The following is a 22704-nucleotide window of genomic DNA, read 5'->3' as shown; positions in this document are numbered from 1 at the left end:
TTGACGCAGCGGACCAACGCTGCGTAAAAATCACGCACATGTCTGCACGGCCCCATAGACTAATATAGGTCTGTGCGACGAGCGTGAAAATCACGCGCGTTGCATGGACGTATATCCTGTTCGTCTGAATAAGCCCTCAGGGTATGTTCAAACGACCTCTTTTCAGGCGTAATGGAGGCGTTTTACGCCTCGAATTATGCCTGAAAAGACGGCTCCAATACGTCGGCAAACATCTGCACATTGCTTGCAATGGGTCTCACGATGTTCTGTGCAAACGAGCTGTCATTTTACGCGTCGCTGTCAAAAGACGGCGCATAAAATTACGTGCAGGACACTTCTTGGGGCGTTTTTGGAGCCGTTTTCTCATAGACTCTATTGAAAACAGCTCCAAAAACGGCCGTAGAAAACGGCGCAAAAACCTCCTGCTCAAAGAACGTCTGAAAACAGCTCTGTATTTTCAGACGTATTTTGTTAATCGTTTGAACATACCCTTAATTTTCCCAGGGTAGTTTAGAAAATGAGAGCTCATCTCAGATCGCTTGCTATGGGCAGTTTTGATACATAAAACCCATAATCTGAGGCTTACTCCACATGAAAAAATGTGGCCTGTATTATCTAGGAGGCACAGCAGATGATGGTGATAGTATGACATTAACTTATTTGACAGTTGCTAATGCAACATATAATGCAGAATGAGAATTCAGCTCTGCTACATCTAAAGAAAACTAGTGCAGGCAAAAAGTGGATGAGCTGCCTATTGCAAACAATCAGATCGCTGCTGTAGGTTGGACTGTCCTGCACTCTCTGAGCTAGAAAAACTGCAGCCGATTGTACGGTTTATCAAAAACTTGAACTTTACTTCTGAAACACATGTAGAGAAATCATGAAGTCGATAAATCTTGACCCACTTGCAATTTAAAAAATGACATTCCCGTTATTCTGTGCACCTATGTGCAATGCGGCCTTGATCTGCATTAGGAATGTGGGGTTTAAAATCTGATGTATGCCATGCCAGCCACGACGCAGGCCTCCGCTGGCAGGTCAGCAGCCCAATGTAAACAGCTCACCTACCTCATGCAGTCACAAGATTAACCATAGGACGTGCGGTTAGCAGCCTCACATGAATGTAGCTGTAACTGCTCCAAGTCATTACATCAGACGTAGAGGTCAGCCCAGGAACACAGCGAGAAAACTACAGAGCGAGCTACGATACCACGTCTATGGGCACATGAAAAACATCACATAGAAAGAAGGAGCAATAAAATAACTCATAAGAAACTATTTAACCTTATGTGCCGCATAAGATACTGTATTTTTGTGATTTACATTTTTTCTTAAACTCTCTAATCTTCTCTATATTCTACTGCCAGCAGCCATCCTGGGCCCCCAAACAAGAAATCTAAATGGACCTCCCCTATCAGTGGTTCAAGCTATCACCAATAGGCCTTATTTACACGAGCGTAGTTCACGTCCGTGATGCGCGCATGAAAATCACGCGCGTCGCACGGACCTATGTAACTCAATGGGGCCGTTCAGACAGTCCGTGATTTTGACGCAGCGCGTTCGCTGCGTGAAACTCACGATATGTCCTATACTTGAGCGGTTTGGGTGCGTGAAAATCACGTGCGGCACACGGACGCACTTGCGCGAATCACGCGTGACACACGGAACAGTTGTTCAAGAAATTAAGGCAAAAATAAAAGCACTTCCTTAATTTCTGTTTCTAAACATAAAAACAGTGTGTCATAACGATGCCATATGCGCGAAAATCACGCAGCCACGCACCAAACACAAGGAACTGCAAAGCGCAAAAAATGCTGTTTTTTGCACGCGCAAAACGCACACGTTCGTGTGAATTACGCCTTAGAGTATGTTCACACTACCTATTTTCGGCCCGTAAACGTCCCCAAAAACGGCAGAAAAATCGGAAGCAGAACGCCTCCAAAGATCTGCCCATTGATTGCAATGGGAAAAACGGCGTTCTGTTCCGATGGGCCGTTTTTTTTTTTAAACATATTTTTATTGAATTTTTTCACCACAAAAAAAACACAAATCATACAGTAATGCATTGCCATAATAATAAATATTACAAAAAATGTATAAATGAACATGTGATAGTGAATGCTTCCCAGCAAACTAGGTTTGATCTTGGAAGTTATTCCCCATGGGCTATCAGCCCTCCTTCATCTCCTCTATCCTTCCCGTCCTTTAACCCCACATGTCGGGTATTCCTGTAAACATTGTTACATAACTTTGCATATCTGCCTAACTTACATAACTAAACAATACACAGAACAAATAAGAAATTGGAGCATACATAACAATTGGAGCTTCGTGAAGCAGTTCACCAACTCAGGCAGCTAGTCCGCAAGAATAAAGAAATCCCAGTGGATATATATGCTTTACTCCCGTGATATTTTCAGTGCCCCTAAAGTGCCCTTAAGATCTTCAATCAAGTACCATGACGTTCCCGTAAACGGATCTATGATGTCCCTTCGTTCTTCACTGGTGAAATATTTTGTGAGGAAAAGCTTCCATTTCTCAAAGAATTTTTTGCTCTGCGTGTCTTTATTCTGTAATACACCAATGCGGTCTAGATAAAACAGTTTCCTCAACCCCTGGACCACCATGTTCTGAGTCGGTACTTCAGCTACCAGCCAGTTTTGGAGTATGCACCTCTTTGCCACTATCAGTGTGGCATGGGCCATGGGAGCTAAATGTGTCGTTTCTGTCTCTTCTAATTCTCCATCATGTTGTATATGGAATAAGACCTCCATTGGCCCTAAATTCCCATGGAACCTGCCCACCTGCTGCAATAAGGATGTTATCTCCCCCCAGAATGGCTGAATATGTGCACACGCCCAAAGGCCATGATACATGTCTGTCTTTGAGATATTACATCTAGGGCATGACGTTTTCCTATCTGGTTGTGAGGCGGAGGGGGCCAAGGTAAATGCATATATTGCTTGGTGAATGATCTTCAAATGAGTTTCCCTCCAGTTTTCGTTGTGCACGTGTGCCCTGAAATCCACCAGCCCTTTTTCAATATGCTTTTCAATGCCTGGTAAATTAAACAGTTTTTCCCATCTCCCAAAGGCCTGCCCCGGGGACATCTTCACTAGTGTTGGTCTGAGTGTACTATATAATTGGGAAATGGAGTGTCTGTGATTGTCCGTGAACCATGAATCAAACAGGTTGGGGGGGACCTCATCCGCTACATCCGCTAGTTTAGTTTTACAGTGATTAACTATTTGTAAGTACTGTAAGTGCTGATGCCGAACAAAAACATATTTATTCTGGAGCTCCTGCAAGGTTAACCACCTCTTATCCTGCGCGTGGAACATATCCCCCAGAGTCGCTACCCCTTTCTCCCTCCATTCTGACATTAGTTTGTTAGATCTTCCTGCTGCAAACTCTGGGTGCTGCCATAAGGGCATATGTTTTGAAATGCGATAAGAGAGGTTATAGTGTTTGCGCAATACCTTCCAGGCAATGATGGTATCTCGTAACAGAGATGATTTCTTGACGATCTTTGGGAGACAAGTGAACGTTGTGTGTACCAGAGCCATGAGATCCCAAGGTTTTGCTAGCTGTCTCTCCAGTCTAGTATTGGAGTGGAACTCGGTGTTGTGTTTCCAATCTAGCAGATGTCTACTCAAGCAGGCCAGGTTATAACCCCGAATGTTAGGGAAATTGACCCCTCCTTCCGCCTTCCTCATCATGAGTTTCGTGAGCGCTATTCTTGGTTTCTTCCCCCCCCATATGAATTTGGTAAATGATGAGTTGAGTGTATTGATATCTGAGTGCTTGACCAGAAGTGGGATAGTCTGGAGCGGGTAGAGTAATTTCGCAAATCCTGACATTTTGACCAAACAGCTCCTTCCCATCAGTGATAGAGGTAGACTGTGCCATCTCAGAAGATCTGCTTGGATATCTTGTATAAGGGGGGGATAATTTAGATCATACAGCGAGTTGGGTGCCCGACCCACTTTAATACCCAGATAAGTAATGTTTGACTTAGCCATCTCAACATCCAGGGAGGCTAGGGACCGCCTATATGTTGGGTCCTGCGTTCCCAAATCTAATAACTGGCATTTTAACGTGTTAACTTTGTACCCTGAGTAGCTCCCAAAGTCGTTCAATGCCTGGAAGATACGCGGAACATCTTTAAGGGGGTCTGCGAGAAATAACAAGATGTCATCTGCAAACAACGTTTCCTTGACCTCCATCTCCCCCACCCTTATGCCCGTATATAAATTGGATGACGCCAGATCCGATGGGCCGTTTTGTTACGCGGCCAATTCGAAAAACAGCCGCAAAAAAAGAAGTGCAGGTCACTTCTTGGGACATTTTTGGAGCCGTTTTTCATAGACTCTATTGAAAACCACTCCAAAAACGGCCGTAAAAAACACAGCGAAAATCGAGAATGGCTTATAAAACTTCTGAAAATCAGCAGCTGTTTTCCCTTGAAAACAGCTCCTGATTTTCAGACGTTTTTAGTCTAGCGTGTGAACATACCCTTACCGTCTCAGCGTCTCCGCATCCTTTGTAGGAGTGAAGCGCCAAGTCTTCGTTTTTTAATGGTGGTTTTCCCGTGGAGAGGGGAAGCATTGCACTGCCACTTACACGGGCCGCAGTAGCTGCAGGGGCTGCCTTTATGTACGTATTGCTGGCATCTGTAATTGGCATCTACAAAACATCTGAAAAGTAATCATGGATGCCAAAGATAGTATTTCACGAGACACCACACGCCTAACCTCAGCCATGATGGGCACGCAAGTACTCAGGGTGAAACTCGAAAGGCAAACGTGACGTCCCTACAGTCAACTGATATCTACTTTGTAGTAAATAATGATCTCACTAGGTCAAACAATAAGACAACTCTTATTCATAAGTATATAGAAGTGTAAAGTAATGCAATGTACAATCCAAATATAATAAAGCTCTCTTTCAAACTAAATTGACTATATATGTTACACAACATACTGTATTTATGGTAAGCGAGCGCAGTTCTGGAGACCATGGTAAGTGAATCATGCGGTCTGAAGCCGTCAGTCATTACCGTATATATTAACCTTATATGCCTTCTGGTCAGATTTTATACAGGATTTGTGCATACCGTTTTGATTTTTTTGGCATGCGAGTGTTTATTGGACTTGTCAGCCAGATGTACAACCGAGTCCAAAAACATGATGAAACTGCGTCACATTCAGCAGCCAAATGAAACCTGGCAAGTTTTTGGCTCGCACATACGGGTCAATTTAGTTTTCTGACATCTCTCTCAATGGAGAGGTGACTCATGATCGTACAGAAAGTCCTTATCTTAGGCAAGAAATCTGGTAACACGGACAATACGGTATTACTTATATAAAATAATACATTAAACTGAGCAAGAAGGTTTTTTTAAATTTTGCAAGAGCCAATATGCAAAATGCGTACAGTATGCAGTATAATTCCTGCTCCAGAAATTAGGACAATCCTGCGCTAAATTTTAGCACCTAACTACAAGATGATCTGTACTCTCACAAAACGAGAGGTAATAGACAGAATCTGAGACCGATCAAAACAACAAAGTGGCTATTGTATTTTGTGCTGCCTTTCTGGAAGTTCTCCACTGAAATATATTATATATACTTTTCATTGAACATTCGATAATCCACCCTCTGTCACATATTACTAATTCGGGGAATTTTACCACATATGATCACCATACTACTTTGCAATGCAGGAAATGTTTTGGACTTTGTAGAGGTACTACCCCCCGATCGTAATTCCTGCAATGAAAGGTTCTCACGGTAGTATTACATGGTTGTTCATTCATTCAGTGTGCAGGCTTCCTCCAGTGAGAACAGCTGATCGTTATAGGTCCTACAGGCCGATGATTGGGCGAACGAGCGCATTTTCGAACGGCCTATGTAACATGCCAATCGATTATCGTGAAAAACAGCAAACGCTCTTTGTCAGTTGGTAATTTTTTGAATTCACAAAAGATCCAATCTTTTGTCGGCACTGCAGCACATCTCCCATGTGCAGGGCCGGCCTTTGGGGTGTGCGACCTGTGCCAGCGTACTGGTCGCATCACTCCAGCAAGTTCAAGGGGGCCCTGCGCTGGCTCCCCTCCCCTGCCTGTGTTTCTGGAGCCCGGTCCTGCAAGGCCGCCATTATTTATACACAATTATTATTTTAACATTGTTATAGATTATAATTGCTGTGGCACAGTGGGGGCATAATTATACTGCGTGGCAGGGGGCATAAGGTGTCAGGGCATTATATGGTATGTGGGGTGGCATAAGGGGGCATTATTTATACTATGTGTGGTCACAAGGGGGCATTATATTGTGTTGGGTCAGTAAAAGACATTATGCTGTGTTGCACTAAAGGGGCATTATACCTTGTGGGGGTACTAAAGGGGCATTATACCTTGTGGGGGTACTAAAAGGGCATTATACCTTGTGGGGGTACTAAAAGGGCATTATACCTTGTGGGGGTACTAAAGGGGGCATTATACCTTGTGGGGGTACTAAAGGGGGCATTATACCTTGTGGGGGTACTAAAGGGGGCATACTGTGGGGGCACTAAAGGAGGCATTATACTGTGTGGGGGCCATTATACTCTGTGGGGCTTACTAAGGGGGAATAATACTGTGTGGGGCTCACTAAGGGGGCATTATACTGTGTGGAGATGGGAAATAAGGGGCATTATACCGTGTGTGGGCAGTAAAGGAGGCATTATACTGTGTGGGGGGCACTAAAGGGGGATTTATAATTTTTTATTAGGCATTTATGTCGGTGGGGCGCCTAAAGAAAATTTTGCACAGGGCGCTATCCTAAGGCCGGCCTTGCCCATGTTCTGCCGACAAGGTGCCAACTGTATGTGGACGAACAATCGTATTAACAATTGTTTGTCCACATACTCCCGATCCTAGCACCATGTTAATGGAGCAAACAAGCTCCAATCAACATTTAATTATCGTTTGGCACTCGTTACCAGCGAGGAAACCTTTAGGCCCCATTCATACGAACGTGCTTTTGCGGCCGCAATTCCCCCGAAAATCCACGGGATTCATTTCTATGGGCCCATGCATACGACCGTGGTTTCCAGGCTCATAGAAAATAATGGACGCGGCAATGTGCACTGCCCGCGATTTGCGGGTGACACTCTGCGGCCGGCCAACCCGAAAACCACGGCCGTGCACATGGCTACGGTCGTGTGCATGAGGCTTTAGGGTAAGTTCACACGTAGCCTAAATACTGCGGATTTTCCGCAACGGATTTTGTAGCAGAAAATCCGCAGCATACTACAGTAGCAGCAGAGTGGATGAGATTTGAACAAATGCCATCCACATGCTGCGTAAATGATGAGTGGAAAAAAACGTTGAAGTAAATTAAAAGAACAGCATCTTGCAGGTTTTTTATTTGAAATAGAAAAAAAAAAACAACCCGCTCGGTTCACTTCCACTTAGTAAATAAAGGGTTAATGCAGCATATACAAGCCTAATTAGCATTTGTATATATGATATATGGAAAGTCCCCAGTTTGGAAAGCGGTGTAGGACGTGTAGGATTAATTATTAGGCGCCTAATTACCAGCAGTCTGTGCTGTGTTCCCTTTTGTGATTATGGTAATGTGGAGGTAGCGGATGATTGGGCGGGAAGACGATGCTGATAACGGGAAGGTAGGAGAGAGATTGGGACAGCTAATTGTCAGATCTGACCCATTTCATGCCCTGAATGTTAATGAGCTGTTCTTGACGTCAATGCCGAGCAAGCTGTCCGTCAGTGAGACCGAGCCAGCTATCGGGGGAGCTGCAAAAGGAAAGCAGTCACTTTCACCTTGTTTCACTCCCAGCTGTATGCATGAGCAGCTGTACAAAGCAGGACTGAGTAGGTCTACGTGTTGCTGATATATACTCATTCGACAATTCGGGTACGCAGTGGTTTCAGACGTAATTCGGGCGTTTTACACCTCGAATTACGCCTGAAAAATCGCCCCTAATACGCCTACAAACATCTGCCCATTGCTTTCAATGGGAATTACGATGTTCTGTTCCCACGAGCCTTTATTTTACGCATCGCTGTCAAAATACGGCGCGTAAAATGACGGCTCGTCAAAAGAAGTGCAGGACACTTCTAGGGATGTTTTTGGGGGCGTTTTTCATTGACACTATTGAAAAACAACTCCAAAAACATCCGTGAAAAACGCGAGTTATTAAAAAACGTCTTAAAATCAGGAGCTGTTTTCAGACGTATTTTGCTACTGCGTGTGAACATACCCTCAATGAGATCACGCACAGTGCAGCAAGAGAACAAAATCAATTCAACAGATTCTCAAAGAGAACGTGTGATTAGTATTTCACAAGACTTCTATGTGCGACATGATTAAAATGGTACAGGGCAACACAAATATAGCGAAAATAACAGAACACAAGGTGTACTCCAATATCCTAATATAGTGTTTGTTACAATACGGCCCCTAAGCCTCAGGGAGTGAAAGGGTTACTTACAAGTGTCTCGCCTATGTTCTTATTACATCCTCTCATCCATGGATGAGACATACATTTGTTGGGAACTAGTGACACACGAGGTATCAGGCGTTGTGCCTCATCCTCTGTCATTTTCATTAAGATCATAGAGGAAATAGCTTTGTGGATTTTGTAGGTGCATATTACAAGTAAAAAGTGAAACGGCACTTATAGAGTACACCTAGATGAAGACAGTAAGGTATGGACGAGATGCAGCATTTGCTATGTTCCGTATGCTGTCCAATGTGAACGCATCGGTTGATGGGCTTCAATGTTTCCCATTTATAATACTATAGTTTAATGTATCCATAGTGCAGGAATCTTCAACTCATAAAGTGATCGGGTTACTAGCCTATTATTTAGACAAATGAAAACTAATGTATGCAGATCAATAAACACAATTGCAGACTAGGTTACTGCTGGTTTATCAAAGGGACTAAAGGGCCTTTTACACCGGCCAACAATAGGCCGATGCAGCGAGCGCCGATCAACGAGACATTGTTGATCGGTGCTCGTTTGCTCCTGTCACATGGAGATATGGATGGGGATGAGCACTCATTACTCTGATCGCTTGTCCCCATACATTATTATCATGTCGGCAGCGCGTCTCCCTGTTTACACAGGAAGATGTGCTGCCGACAACGATAATATTTTACTTTTCTAAACCAATACGATCAGCAGATGATCGAGTGTTTGCTCGTTCATCTGCTGATCGCTGCCCTGTTTACACAGGGCAATTATCGGCAACGAACGTTGTATGAAGGTTTGAAAGTGTAAAACCCCCTTTACAGTACTACAACCCTCTTCACAAGAGGGAGTCACCTTAGTGATCAGCTGATTGCTCCCGGTTCTTTTGCTGCAGGGTAACTGTAATATTACATGTGCCCATTGAAAAGGTGATATGAACATGTAATAATACATGGTTGCTTGAAATCTGCAAGAACGTGTGTAGGGGTTCTCCACTCCAGCTAATAGAAGAGTGACCCAAGTGGGGGATTCTCCTCTATGACTTCCATATGCCCTAATAAAATAGATGGATAGGGATTGGACCCTTTAAAAGACAATGGGCCTACACAGAATTACTGAAAGACAAATAGGTGCCAAATTATCAGATATTCTGGACAGTCATAGAAAAGTATTTAAAATCATGGAGAACCTTTACAAAAAAATAAAAAATAAAAAAAAGCCTTAAAAACGACCAAGGAAACAATGATAAATGGGATATAAATGGGATATATGGAGTTAATTACCTGGTGCCCTCCAGTTGTGCCCCTCTCCCGTGAATCCACGCTTTGGTGTCCCCTCTGTGTTGTCCCAAAATGGCCACAGAGCTTCACAGACTAAGTCTAAAACACTCCCTTTTTTACTCAGATTGGCCAGAACTGCTCATGTGCGCAAGTCTGGCCAATCCGAGAACAGTGGGAGTGTCTCAGACTCGTAGTCTGAGAAGCGCTGCAGCCATGTTGAGACAACACAGAGGAGACTCCAAAGCACGGAACCACGGCAGAGGGGCGCAACTGGAGGGCACAAGGTAATATTACTCTATATACCCGTCATATTTAAACTGTTGTCGCAGGACCGGAGGGTCACTATAAGTAAAATGTTAACACAAAATATATTACTATAATTTGATTTTGTTTGTTTTTTTAAATAGAGAAATTTCCTCAAATTATCAGCTCTTATCAGATTGCAGTTCTGTACTGGGATAAACAAGTGCCGCATTAGCAGACTTTCTGAATTATCAGATGCCAGATCAAAGGACTTTCACTATATGTTCAAAAGTAACTTTGTACTGGCATTATTTGTCCAAACATAGAGAAACCCCTATCCTGTCTAATATTTATTTTTTAACACACTTTCTCCTGGATTATTGCACGCTTTGCATTGCATTCTCATTATGTGGTTGTCTTTCTATTTTTCATCTCTTCCGTTAGCATTGCGGCTAGATCGAGCTGGCTTGTCTTTCAATAGAGATTTACATTGTTAGGTTGCTACTGTCACATGGATAACGTTGCCAGGATGCAATTTAAAAGTGCAATGTCACTTAACTACATATGTCTTCCTCTGTGCTCAGACACAAGAACATGAGGACGCCGTAATCCTTGTACAACTGGGTTTATCTGTCCTTCTCCAGCCCCTACGCTAGAGGGCCAATAGTCAAAAGAATAGGACAGATAATATGCAACATGTAGATTCAGTACTGACTGCTGACCCTACATCTGCTGAATCCTCCGTCCCTAAAATCATGGAGAAAAGTTTCCGCACAGAGTGTCTTAATATGGAATCCGTTATCTGTTAAGTATAGTACAAATGTCGTGAGTAACAGAAAGGGAGTGTGCGCACGTTGCAATTGAATAGCGTTTTTTATAGTTCTGCGGCAAAAAAATCCACGGTTCAACCGCAATGTGTGAATACACGCAATAAGATCCCACTATATACTTCCCAGAACCAGAATTTGGGGGCTCTATATAGTGCCTGTTACAATCCAACTGAAAGGGACATCTGGGTGGAGCAGTCAGATTGTTCTAAGCAATGCTTATTAGCGGAGAGCAGATGATTGATAGATGGACAGTCTCTCAAAATGCTCCTTCCTAAATGTCCTTTTTAGCAAGATGACAGGCACAGTATACAGTCTTCTAAACACTGGTGGCTCTGTATATTGGGAGCACTTTAACCCTTTGTGAATATCTGATTGATGTCCTTATGTAAAGTGCCTCTGTCTCATGACGGTGGTGCTTAAAGCCATAATTACATAAAACGTGTTTAACGAAGACAGCTGTAAAGAGTAATCCTGGGTTGAGACATTGTTTGCTTATCTAGATGGGACTAGAAAAGTGACGTAAATGTAACATGAGGAGGTGCATGCAAAAAAATATTCATGCTGGAATTACACATGCAGTTTTGATGCCGTTTGAGTCAAAGCCAGAGTAGAAGAAAGACTGATACATCTCTTCTCCTTTGTGTCCGTTTCTGGCTTTGGATCATAAAACTGCTTCAAAAACAGCACTAGAAACTGCATCAATACTGAATGTGTGAATCCAGACTATGTACACCTTTGAAATAGTATTTTTTTTCTTAATAAAAAGGTCTATCAGTGTGTTTGATGCAACTTTCTAAATACAATTTATTAACTATGATTTTGCATCAAAAATTATTTTAGCTTTTTGAGATACATCTGCTTTGTATTCTGTATACAGAGCAGCTGTATCTAGGGCTGAACCCTGTATCCGTCAGGTCAGCAGCACTGACGAGTTCAGTGACAGTGGGTCCGGCATGTCACTGACAGGTTTAGTGACAGCGGGTCCTGCGTGTCTCTGACATGCAGGATCCACCGGTTATCGATCACACCTATGTTGTGAACTTACATGTGGCCGTTTACAGGTGGATCCTGCGTGTCTCAGGTCTGCGGGACTGACAGATTCAGTGTAAAGCGAACGATACAGCTGCTCTGTATAGAGAATACAGAACAGCTGTATCTCCAAAAGTAAAAAAGTTACACTAATCACACCGACTCATCTATTTATTAAAAAGAACAGAAAATGCCCTCAAAAGGTAGCCCTCAGATAGCCTTTAAAGTAGCCTCTAGTATAAACAATAAGGCCTGTGACGAAGCCTGTACACAGTTCCCAGAGGCAATGAGGCTTGGTAGTAAGAAGTCATACCCGTGTACATGAGCCCTTATACAACTTGTACTTGAGAGTTTGGACATTGTAAGATTGATGAAAGGCTGCCTAAGATCTTTCCGTTAACAATAAGAAAGCCAGTGTACACAGACTGTGGTAACACGCAAATCCATCTGTACAAAGCCGACATAAAGAGTACTCATATGAGAAGTTATTCACTCAACCAGCAGCAATGATAAAGTCCTAAGTACATAAGGTGTATTGACTAATATTGTGACCGTAAAGAGAACCTGTCACTAGAATTTAGGGCACTAAACCATCAAAAAGTCGTTATAAGGCTGGGGTTTAGTGTCCTAAACCTGCTCCTCTCAAAACGGTCGGTTTTAGCATTATGTCTAAAAATAAGTTATAATATAGTGTGTGCTGCATGTAAATGACCAGAGAAGAGTCCCGAGAGGAGACCAGGTGTACTGGCCTCGGCTTCATCTGAGCACGGAGCGCGTGCAGGATGCCGTAGGACTCTTCTCTAGTAATTTACATACAGTGCTCGCTATACTATATACTTTCTTTTTAGATCAAATGCTAAAACCAGTTTTGAGAGGGGAATGTTTAGGAAGTTAAACCTCAACAGTATATTGACGTGCTGGGGGTTTATTACTCTAAAATCTACACACACGTTCCCTTTAATAACAAGTCATATCATTCCCATAAACCTTTAGCATTATACATTCTAGGACAATTATTGTGATTTTCCACCTTATTATTGACTATACAGACAGCAAGGGTAAATTTTAGTATCTTTGTAACTTTTCTTTACTTATTTTTCAGTGCAGTATAGAAAAATACACAGAGACCATCAACAAGCTGCTGTTAACAGATCTGTAATTCTTATTATATGTCTCTATGTAGTACAGTGCAGAGTAATGCATTGTTCTCAGTGGCCTTTTTGCCTGATTGGATGGGTAAATCTTAAGGTCCTATTAGACCACCCAATATGGGCCGTGAAAACGAGCGCCGAAGGAACGAGGCAGCTCGTTGATCGGCGCACATTTTCTCTATTCACAAGGAGCAATAATCAGTAATGTATGGGGAGGCGAGCTCGTAATATATAATCGCTCGTCCCTATACATTTCCATTATGTCACGTGCTGCTGACAGCGGTAATATTTATTGCTGCATAAACGATATGTTCAGCCAATAAACAAGCGTTTGCTCGTTCATCGGCTGATCGTTGCCCTGTTTACACAGAGCAATGATCGGGAACGAGTGCTCAGATGAACGCTTGTTTGCCCAATCACTGGCCCATGTCAAAGTGCCCTTAAATGTACTCCATAGATTAGTTCATTAACACATGACTACCCAATGACCATATTGGTCTCATGCATATGGCAGCACCCTTCTGTGCCACCATATGGTGCCTATATATGGCACCGTATTACGGAGATATACACAATGTGTATGTGCTATTGAGTCAGGTTGTTCCGGGTACTCAAACAAGCCATAACTGCAATAAAAATAAAGGCACAATCTACTGGAAATAGTCGGCAGGTAAGAAGAGGAAATGTCTATATGTCACAGGGGAAAAAAAGTAAGTGAAAATATGAAGACATATTACATAGACGCAGACTGTATAGACAATACTAGTCAGAGCTGGAGCTTCTACTCTGTGTAATATCCAGCTATATATCTATAGTCACTAGTGAATACTGAAAATGCTGAATCAGCAAAGCATACAGAGGTAAAGCGCCAGTGAGCCAACGCTATTACTTTACCCATGACAAAGCCAATTTCTCAATTTACACCCCCATGTGTGAAGCAGCCGTGAATGCTTTCCCAATGATGTTGCAATTACACGTCAGAATGTCCCTATGACCCTGACTCATTATCACAAGGTCTCATATAATGACATGAACACATTATTATTACTACTACATATAAATGTGGAATCTATAGCCCTGACAGAACGAATTGCAGGAATCCCACCAGGACACGGGAGGTGACTGACTGCTTACAGCTCCAGCGCTTTGTAATAGGAATCTTCCAGGTTGTAGATTTCATATATAATAATAAAATATACATATAAATACACAATACTCATTGTTATCCACACATTTTACTGCAGCTCCATGAAGAGGTTAATTTAAAGGCACACTACACCTGCAGCCTATCTTCTTGACATTTAGCTGAATGCAACCTTTTGTTCCTGTACACAGCCAATTTAGGTTGGGCAAAGGGACCATTAATAAAAAGCCCAGAAAACGGTCGGCCTACAGGATCACTACTTTTTCTCAAATATCTCCAGTTCTGAGAACTTCTACAAATATTTACATACATTACATATGTGTAATTGATATTACAAGACCTTCTATTGGCTTCACCTGCAAACTTAAATGGGTTTTCTAGTCCCGAAAAATTGATGGCCTATCCTCCGAATAAAATGTGGTAGAGAAAAGAGAGAGGAAGCGGCGCTCCTCTAAGGTACGATTGTTTATCATGGTTAACATGCATCGAAAAAAAACTGTTTGTCTCAGACTCACCTATTGTGGTCGTGCCGTCATAGGCACACACTATTTCTTAGCATATGTGAAACTGTCCATTTGACTGACGGCTGCCACCCACCGCTATCTCTCGGAGGGTGAATCCTTGCTCCAGGGAGTTAGAATAATCGATAAGGAAATAGGAAAAAGTTTGCAGTGGTCGGGTCTCGGCGCCTGACTCGTAAGTGAAGGAGATAGACTTCTTTTCTTTACTTTAGGTATTCATTTATTAGGACAAAGCGTTTCTGGACCGAACTGGTCCCATCATCAGGTCAGTAGGATACTGAAGTGAATGGGAAAGGGCTGCAATACTGTGAATCGCCACTGTAGAAATGAAAGGGAAGCAGCACTCGTACAAGTGCTGTACCCCTTCAAAACAGCTGATCGGCGGGGGTCCCAGGAGTCTGACCCCAACCAATCAGCTATTGATGGCCTATCCTGAGGATAGGCCATCAATTTTTAGGGACTGGAAAACCCATTTAAGGCTTAACGTCCCTTTGAAATCTTCGTTTACATCCTAAACCCATTCCAGAATGCCAATTCCTATAGATTCAGGACATTATCTTACTGAAATCTCATGCAGATCCAAAATAGAGCAAGGGGACATCACAGAACTCAACTATGTATGAATTCACTCATTTATAATCATTTATAGGTAAAGTGGTTTGCTTGGATGGAAACTCTGCTAAATAACAAATTCCATGAGTAAAGTGTTGTGCCAAATTACCGAACTCAGGTCTGCTGTGTTTGACTAGCTCAGCTCTGCTACAACTGTAGCTGTAGCTCATTTAAGATTGTATATATTTTTCTCTCAATCTTAATGCAGTCATATACAATATATCACCAAATATTTTAGGAACAGTTTACCTGCTATCTTGATGTTCATGTGGTTATCTAGCAGAAGATTTTCAGCTTTTAAATCTCGGTGCACAATATGGCGGCTGTGGCAGTACTCCACAGCAGAGAGGATCTGCCAAAACTTCCTCCTTGCTTCTGACTCACTGAGGCGCCCATGGTTCGCTAAGTAATCTGTAGAGAATAGAGTTAAAATACCTTAAGTGACGTGCAGATATACATTCCTATATATGATTCAGACATCACAGCGGCAAGACATTTATAGATGACTGAAGACTTTGCTGCTGTGTCATTAGCTGTGGTCCTTCATATGAGGCCAGTAGCTGAAAACATAGTACAGTATATAATATATACCTAAGGAAAAGAGGTGAAAGCAGGTGATCACTAAGTAGAGATCAAATGGCAATTTTTTACTATAGCTTTTATATCGATCAGAGCTCCTTTTTTGTGAAACACAGTACCAAATCCCCAGCATAGACAGAGAGGTAGAAGATAAAATTCTAGTTACCACTCAAGGAAGCTAAGAGACTTACTGCATACAGCGTTGCTATTGAGTTCAATGTATAAACTGTATGCACTGAAATTCTAAGCTCCCTCTAGTGGAGGCTGGAGGCAGCTGAACTTTATCAATAAACTCTATAGGGGGAATTAAACAACTTTCCTACACCAGTTTTCTGGAACAGAAAAGTTGCAAACCGCATATGAAACGCCAGTCTTAATAAATTTCCCCCTATGTCTATGCAGGGGATTTGGAGCACTGTATCGGAGAAATGGAGCTTCAACCTGTTTGGATCCACTATAAGCAAATTATTAGAATATAATCCCAGTTAGCTGCAAGAGTTTAGGGTGAAGATAGGATGAAGAGCTGTGGGAAAAGTCAAATACCTTCCCCTACATACAATCAGCAGATACAGCCTGAAAAGTAGACTACCACGTTACCAGCTTATTACGTCTCATCCTGTGTAAATCGATTTGTTCTTGTTTTATGTTTCAGTTATTGTTGTTTTTTTTTTCTATTAGGGTATGTTCACACAGAGTTTTTTTACGAGTTTTTTGACGCGGAAACCTGCACCGCAAAACTCGCCAAAAACCGGCCGAAAATGCCTCCCATTGATTTTAACGGGAGGCAGAGAAAGCGTATTTCACGGCGTTTTATGCCCGCGAATGGAGCAAATGATCACCGATCTTCCAAGCTGTAGGGTCGATTAACTCTCGTTACGGGTGGTTAAACACGAACGATATATTGCTACCTGTCGAGAATAAGAACAATCCGATTGTGTGACAATTTGTCTGTGTGACTATCAAATTGTTTCCAAACTGAATTGTAGTATTACAAAGTTTCCTATTGGGGGGAAGGGGTGCTGACAAATGCAGTCCCGGATTGGATTAATGCAGACATGTTGGCGTTCTAAACCTGACTTTATTAGTTCAAGTGGATAATTTTTTGGGGACAAATTCAAGTTGCAACTTTGTAATCAAAAAACCCTTGACACTATAAGGCTGGGATCACACTGAGTTTTTTGACGAGATTTTTGACGCGGAAACTGCGCCGCAAAACTCGTCAAAAACGGCCCAAAAATGCCTCCCTTTGATTTCAATGGGAGGCGGAGGCGTCTTTTTCCCGCGAGCAGTAAAACCGTCTCGCGAGAGAAAGAAGGGACATGCCCTATCTTCGGGCGTTTACGCCTCTGACCTCCCATTGAAATCAATGGGAGGCAGAGAAAGCGTATTTTGCAGCGTTTTATGGCCGCGGCGCTTAATGGCCACGGGCGAAAAACGCCACGAAAATTGGCGTGCAGGCAGAGGAAACTTCCAAACTGAATTTTGAGGAAGATTTACCGCCTGCAAAAAACTCTGTGAACCCAGTAAAACAGACTGTAAAAACTTATTAAACTTATATAACAATTTGGAAGACGTTAACTGGGTTAGTACAAATAATTCCTTTCATAATAGAAGTGTTTTTCTGGCAGTTTTCTAGGAAAAGAAGAGTTTCTTCATTCCAGGAAATCGATGTGATTCACATTCTTATCAAATCAGACATTCTGCTAGAAAACTTATTAGTGAAACATGTCAAAATATGGGTCACTCGTTCAAAGGTATTGTCCAGGATTACAAAAACATGTTTGCTTTCTTCCATGAACAGCGCCACACCTGTCTATGGCTTGTGTCTGGTATTGCAGCTCAACTATATTGAAGTGAACGGGGCTGAAGTGAACGGGGCTGAGCTGCAATTCCCCCACATAAACTGTGGACAGGTGTGGCACTGTAAGAAAGCAGCCATATTATTTTAATCTAAAAAAATTCAGTTTAACTCTTTAGTGACCGCAAACTGTCTTTGGACGGTGGGCAGCAGAGGTCCTGAGTCTACAGCAGTGTCTTTTGGCGTTGCTGTAGAAGAGGATACTGAGTGCTCCAGTGAGAACTAAGAAGAATCTGTTACAGACCCTTTTCTTAGAGATGGCCCCAAGTATGGCCAGGATTAGAGGAACCTACGAGGTTTCCCAGTGACACGATCAGACACTGGGGGGACCCTCAGCCCCAGGGACCAAGAATGGACCCCAGGGCTGTCTGTTTAGTAAGCCAACTGCTAGGGCATGCAAATATTGCCCTAACAGCAGCCTGTGCCCTAGTGACATAGAAGATAATGTATTAGCATACGGGTGTAGGCATTATATTATGAGTATTAAAAAAAAGTGGTAAAATAATGGGAACAAGACACATTAATGAAACAAAATGTAGAGAGGCAAAAACTCAAAAATGGAGGTTGTTGTCATCATGAAGGCCCTTTCAGGCTTGGTCATTAAGGGGTTAAAAGAGACATGCTTTGGTCAGAGGCCATCTATTCAATCAAGCTGAAACCCTACAAATGAAACACGTTTCCTGCCTATCACGTGTGAAATACTTTATATCTCTGGTATCTTTCTAATCCTGCAGCAATCAGCGTTACATCAATCAAAGCCAAATCTAACAAGTTATACAGCCACGGGATGTACCACTGCATAACTAGATGGATTTTCCATTCCGGAACATGGGAAAGCAGGGTGACAAAGCTTGCTAAAACTCTTATGGCAGCTATTCTGGTTCACACCCAGCTTTCCTAAAAGCAGATAGAATGTGAAATAATGTGACATGACAACGCCAGGATTTTCATTTACAGCTGATTTAAAAAAAAAAAATAATATTATTAAGGCCGGATTCACACGAGTGTGTGAGTTTTTTGCGCGTTGCAGTTCCATGTGTCATACGTGTTTGCTGCGTGGCTGCGTGATTTTCACACATATTCCTTCCTTATGACATGCGGTTTTGATGTTTAGAAAAATAAATGAAAGAAGTGATTTTATTTTTCCCTTCATTTCTTTATCTACTGTTTCGCAAATCACGCGCGACATACGGAAATGCTTCCATGTGCTGCGCGTGATTTTCATGCACCCATTGACTTCAATGGGTGCGTGATGCGCGAGCTAAAAACTGCCAAGTATAGGACATGTAGTGAGTTTTACGCAGCGGACATACGCTGTGTGAAAATCACGGACTGTCTGAATGGCCCCATTGACTTACATAGGTCCGTGCAAAATCACGCGCGTATCACGGACGTTAAATACGCTTGTGTAAATAAGGCCTTAGGGTGTAAATGCTCTTTTTCGTGACGTACCTTAATGTCCATACAAAGCAGTGAAGAAAATAAATTTTAATAACACTAACCCAACCAAACGTGTTGGGTTAGTGTTTCCACATGTTGAGTGTTTGTGTATATTAGGGTATGTTCACACGCTGAGCAAAAAACGTCTGAAAATACGGAGCTGTTTCCAACGGAGAACAGCACCTGATTTTCAAACGTTTTTTGAGCAACTCGCGTTTTTCGCGCCGTTTTCTTGGCCGTTTTTGGAGCGGTTTTCAATAGAGTCTATGAGAAAACGGCTCCAAAAACGTCCCAAGAAGTGTCCTGCACTTCTTTTGACGAGGCTGTAATTTTAAGCGTCGTCCTTTGACAGCGATGCGTAAAATGACAGGTCGTCGGCACAGAACATCGGCAAACCTATTGAAAGCAATGGGCAGATGTTTGCCGACGTATTGGAGCCGTCTTTTCAGGCGTAATTTGAGGCGTAAAACGCCTACATTACGCCTGAAAATAGGTCGTGTGAACCCAGCCTCAAATGTTAATTGAGATTTGTTATTACACTATACAAGGGGTAGGCAACCTTTTTTTATATAGAGTGCCGATTAAAAAACAAAAATCAATAATGAAGTACTTAGTGTGCCATGCAAACATGAACACCTACGAACCCGTGAACGGTTACTGAACACCATCTGGGGAAAGGGGGGGGGGTGCACTTAGGAGAGATCACGGCTACTCAATACCAGTTGGGAGTGCTGCACATAGAACAGAGTGAGCTACTACTGAACACTAGCTTTGGGGGGTGCACATAGGAGAGACCACGGCTACTGAACACTAGATTATAGGGGTGCACACAAGAGACTGTGACTACTAAACTATAGTACACTTAATCTGCCACTGGTTCTCCCAGATTATTTTTGGGTAACCTGTCTGACAGAAAGGCATTGTAAAAAGTAGACAACCCCTTTAAACAAACCCTTGCTATGGGTGAGATGTATGTTAAACATTTCCTCCCACTTTGATCTGCAGCATTACTCCCAGATTGGCTTCTGTGATAAAATACCATGAAAAGCAGACGTGGTGAAAGTTTATAAATGTCAGAAGACAGATTTTACCTCTACTTGACCAGCGGGCTAATTATTCGCAATTAGGAAAGTCATTATTAGTCATATACATAAACAGATCTCTTGTAATACAGATTCATTGTCAGCAGACGATACATAATGAGGGGGTAAACTTCATGCGAATTACAGTTAATTAAACCGCGATCTTTGAAATTATATAAAGATGCCGCCGACACCGCAACTTCCACGGTAATTATCTAATACAAGGTGAAGGTGGAACTATAGCCCCCATTTTACGAGTAATGAGAGCTGTACAATGAGGCATTGCTGTACTAATATTCATGAGACCTGGTTTCCATTCATGAAGTATTAATTCTCCGAGAACTGATATTGGCCACAGTCTCACAAAAATTAATTCAGTCCATAAAGGACCGTACTCCGAGCAGGTGATGGATTCTTCTGAGTATAAAGGCAATTAGATGTTTCAGGCAGAAAGAAGATTGAGTATATATGTGGAAGTGTCCCAAAGATACAGTATCACAATTTTGGATTAAAATGTAACTTTTTTTTAAATTAGATATTGTAATAAATCTTTCGTTATTAACTATAGATTATTATCTGTTCTTCATATAGTGCCATCATATACCACCATGTTGTACTCAGAATTTCATCATTCATTTTCTGCCCCCTGGGGGCTCTCAATCTAGATTCCCTGTCTAATGCATCCAGACATCATTTTATAGGAAACCAAATGATCCTTAGGAAAGATATTGAAATATAGGCAGAAACTTTGCAAATCTGAGGAGAACATTAGTCTTTTTTATATCCTTTTTTTTTTATCATAAAAACTTGTTGGCCGAATTTTCTGTGAAAATGCCACAAACTAAGATAAATGACATTGTTCCTAAGATTATATTCCACAATTACATAACTGGGATGTAATACTCAACTCCATTGCTTTACATTCATTTGTTCAGACTGTAAGATCTTTTAGAAACACACAAGTGTCCTATGGGTCACAGTCAGGGTCGGATTGACCCACAAGACCCTCCCAGAGTGGGCCCAGGCTCTCATACAGTAATAAGCCCCAAATGTCCAGAAGAACAAATCCCCATTTGAACTTAATTTTGGAGCCAACAAGGGTTTATTTCTTACGGATTAAGACAATCTATTTTATTTAGGAGAAGGTCTATTAACAATTGCGCACAGTTGTTGTGCTATAACAGTTTAGTGTTGCGTGTCACATCGAAATATCAATACTATTTCGATACCGTGCAGAGGCAAACAGTTCAATACCGTGAATATGTGTATTTCAATACTGTGCGTCTAAAGTATACCACCCAAAACGTGGTTTAAAGAAGGGAACGGAGTATAACATGCGCCAAATCTATCAAACAGAATGCACGTCATTGAAAAATGTGTCTCATCTTAAGCCTAGCACTTCTAGCTTTAGGCTACCTATTTTTAAGCCATTACCAATAAATCTGACCAAAGGGTGCATATATTTTCTATGGTTTTTATGTTTGTATGTTAGCAGTAGATTACCCAAACATCTGACCTTAGCTATTGGTCAATACTCAGTGATTCCCAACCTTATTACTACGGAATACTACTGTTAAATATTTGTGTGTCCGATTTGCGTCCGATTTCTGTGTCTCATCCATTTTCGTCCGTGTTTCACCAATGTAAGTTCTTCCTGGTTTTAGTTTTTTTTTCTCAGAATTTCTTTAGCAACTAATGCGTGAAACACGGACAGCACATGGATGTCGTCCGTGTGCTATCCATGTTTTTCACGCACCCATAGACTTCAATGGGTGAGTTTCATTCCACATAAACGGACCATTAACGGACATGCAGTGAGTTTCACGCAATGAACACAGGAAAAAAACACGCATGTGTGAATACACCCATTGAATTGCATTGGTCAGTGAGCTATCCGTTATTTAAGCGGACAGCTCACAGATGTGAAATATGCTGCTCTAAATAAGACCTTACCTTCCCAACGCAAAGAAGCTTCCTTTAATTCTATATCCTGGCCAAGATTTTATCATTGCCCCCATGGCAAGCATCTATAAGATGAGATGAATTTGCCAATCCTACTGTAAGTGACAGCTATTGTGAGGAAACCTGGTTGGGAAATACTGCTCCATTGGTATATATGGTACAGATGGCCGCCATGTATGTGCCTCCCCAACTTTCCCTTTTAATTCAATCTACAAGAACAGCATCCATGAGATGAAGAATAGGAGCGTAACAGATTTCCAGTTTACAGCCATAAAATCAGTCTTTAAACTTGTTTGTCAACAAAAACCCCCACTTTCATATACATTGATCGTAACCTATAGATTGTGTGCACTGAATACTGTATTTATTAATCTATTTTCACAGACATTCATTCTGGAAGCTTGTTATTCATGACAGTATTTCATGTGGCAAGAAGAACTGTTGACATCCAAGGAACCACATGCCAAACATCGCCCATCCCTCTAG

General features: G+C 42.0%; 1 protein-coding gene across 3 annotated transcripts in view; it reads right to left on the bottom strand.

Moving 5' to 3' along the window:
- Nucleotides 1-22704, bottom strand: part of SIK2 (salt inducible kinase 2) — a 135537-nt gene that overhangs the window by 43711 nt on the left and 69122 nt on the right. For all 3 annotated transcript variants that reach the window (XM_075839759.1, XM_075839758.1, XM_075839760.1), the window contains exon 4: nucleotides 15547-15708. In XM_075839759.1, coding sequence (XP_075695874.1) covers nucleotides 15547-15708 — 162 coding nt within the window. The remainder of the gene's footprint in view (nucleotides 1-15546; nucleotides 15709-22704) is intronic.

The sequence above is a fragment of the Rhinoderma darwinii genome, chromosome 10 (genome assembly GCF_050947455.1).
Source record: "Rhinoderma darwinii isolate aRhiDar2 chromosome 10, aRhiDar2.hap1, whole genome shotgun sequence".
Taxonomy (NCBI): Eukaryota; Metazoa; Chordata; class Amphibia; order Anura; family Rhinodermatidae; genus Rhinoderma; species Rhinoderma darwinii.
Note: the sequence above shows the minus strand (reverse complement) of the source record. Positions and strands in the feature narration are given on the sequence as shown.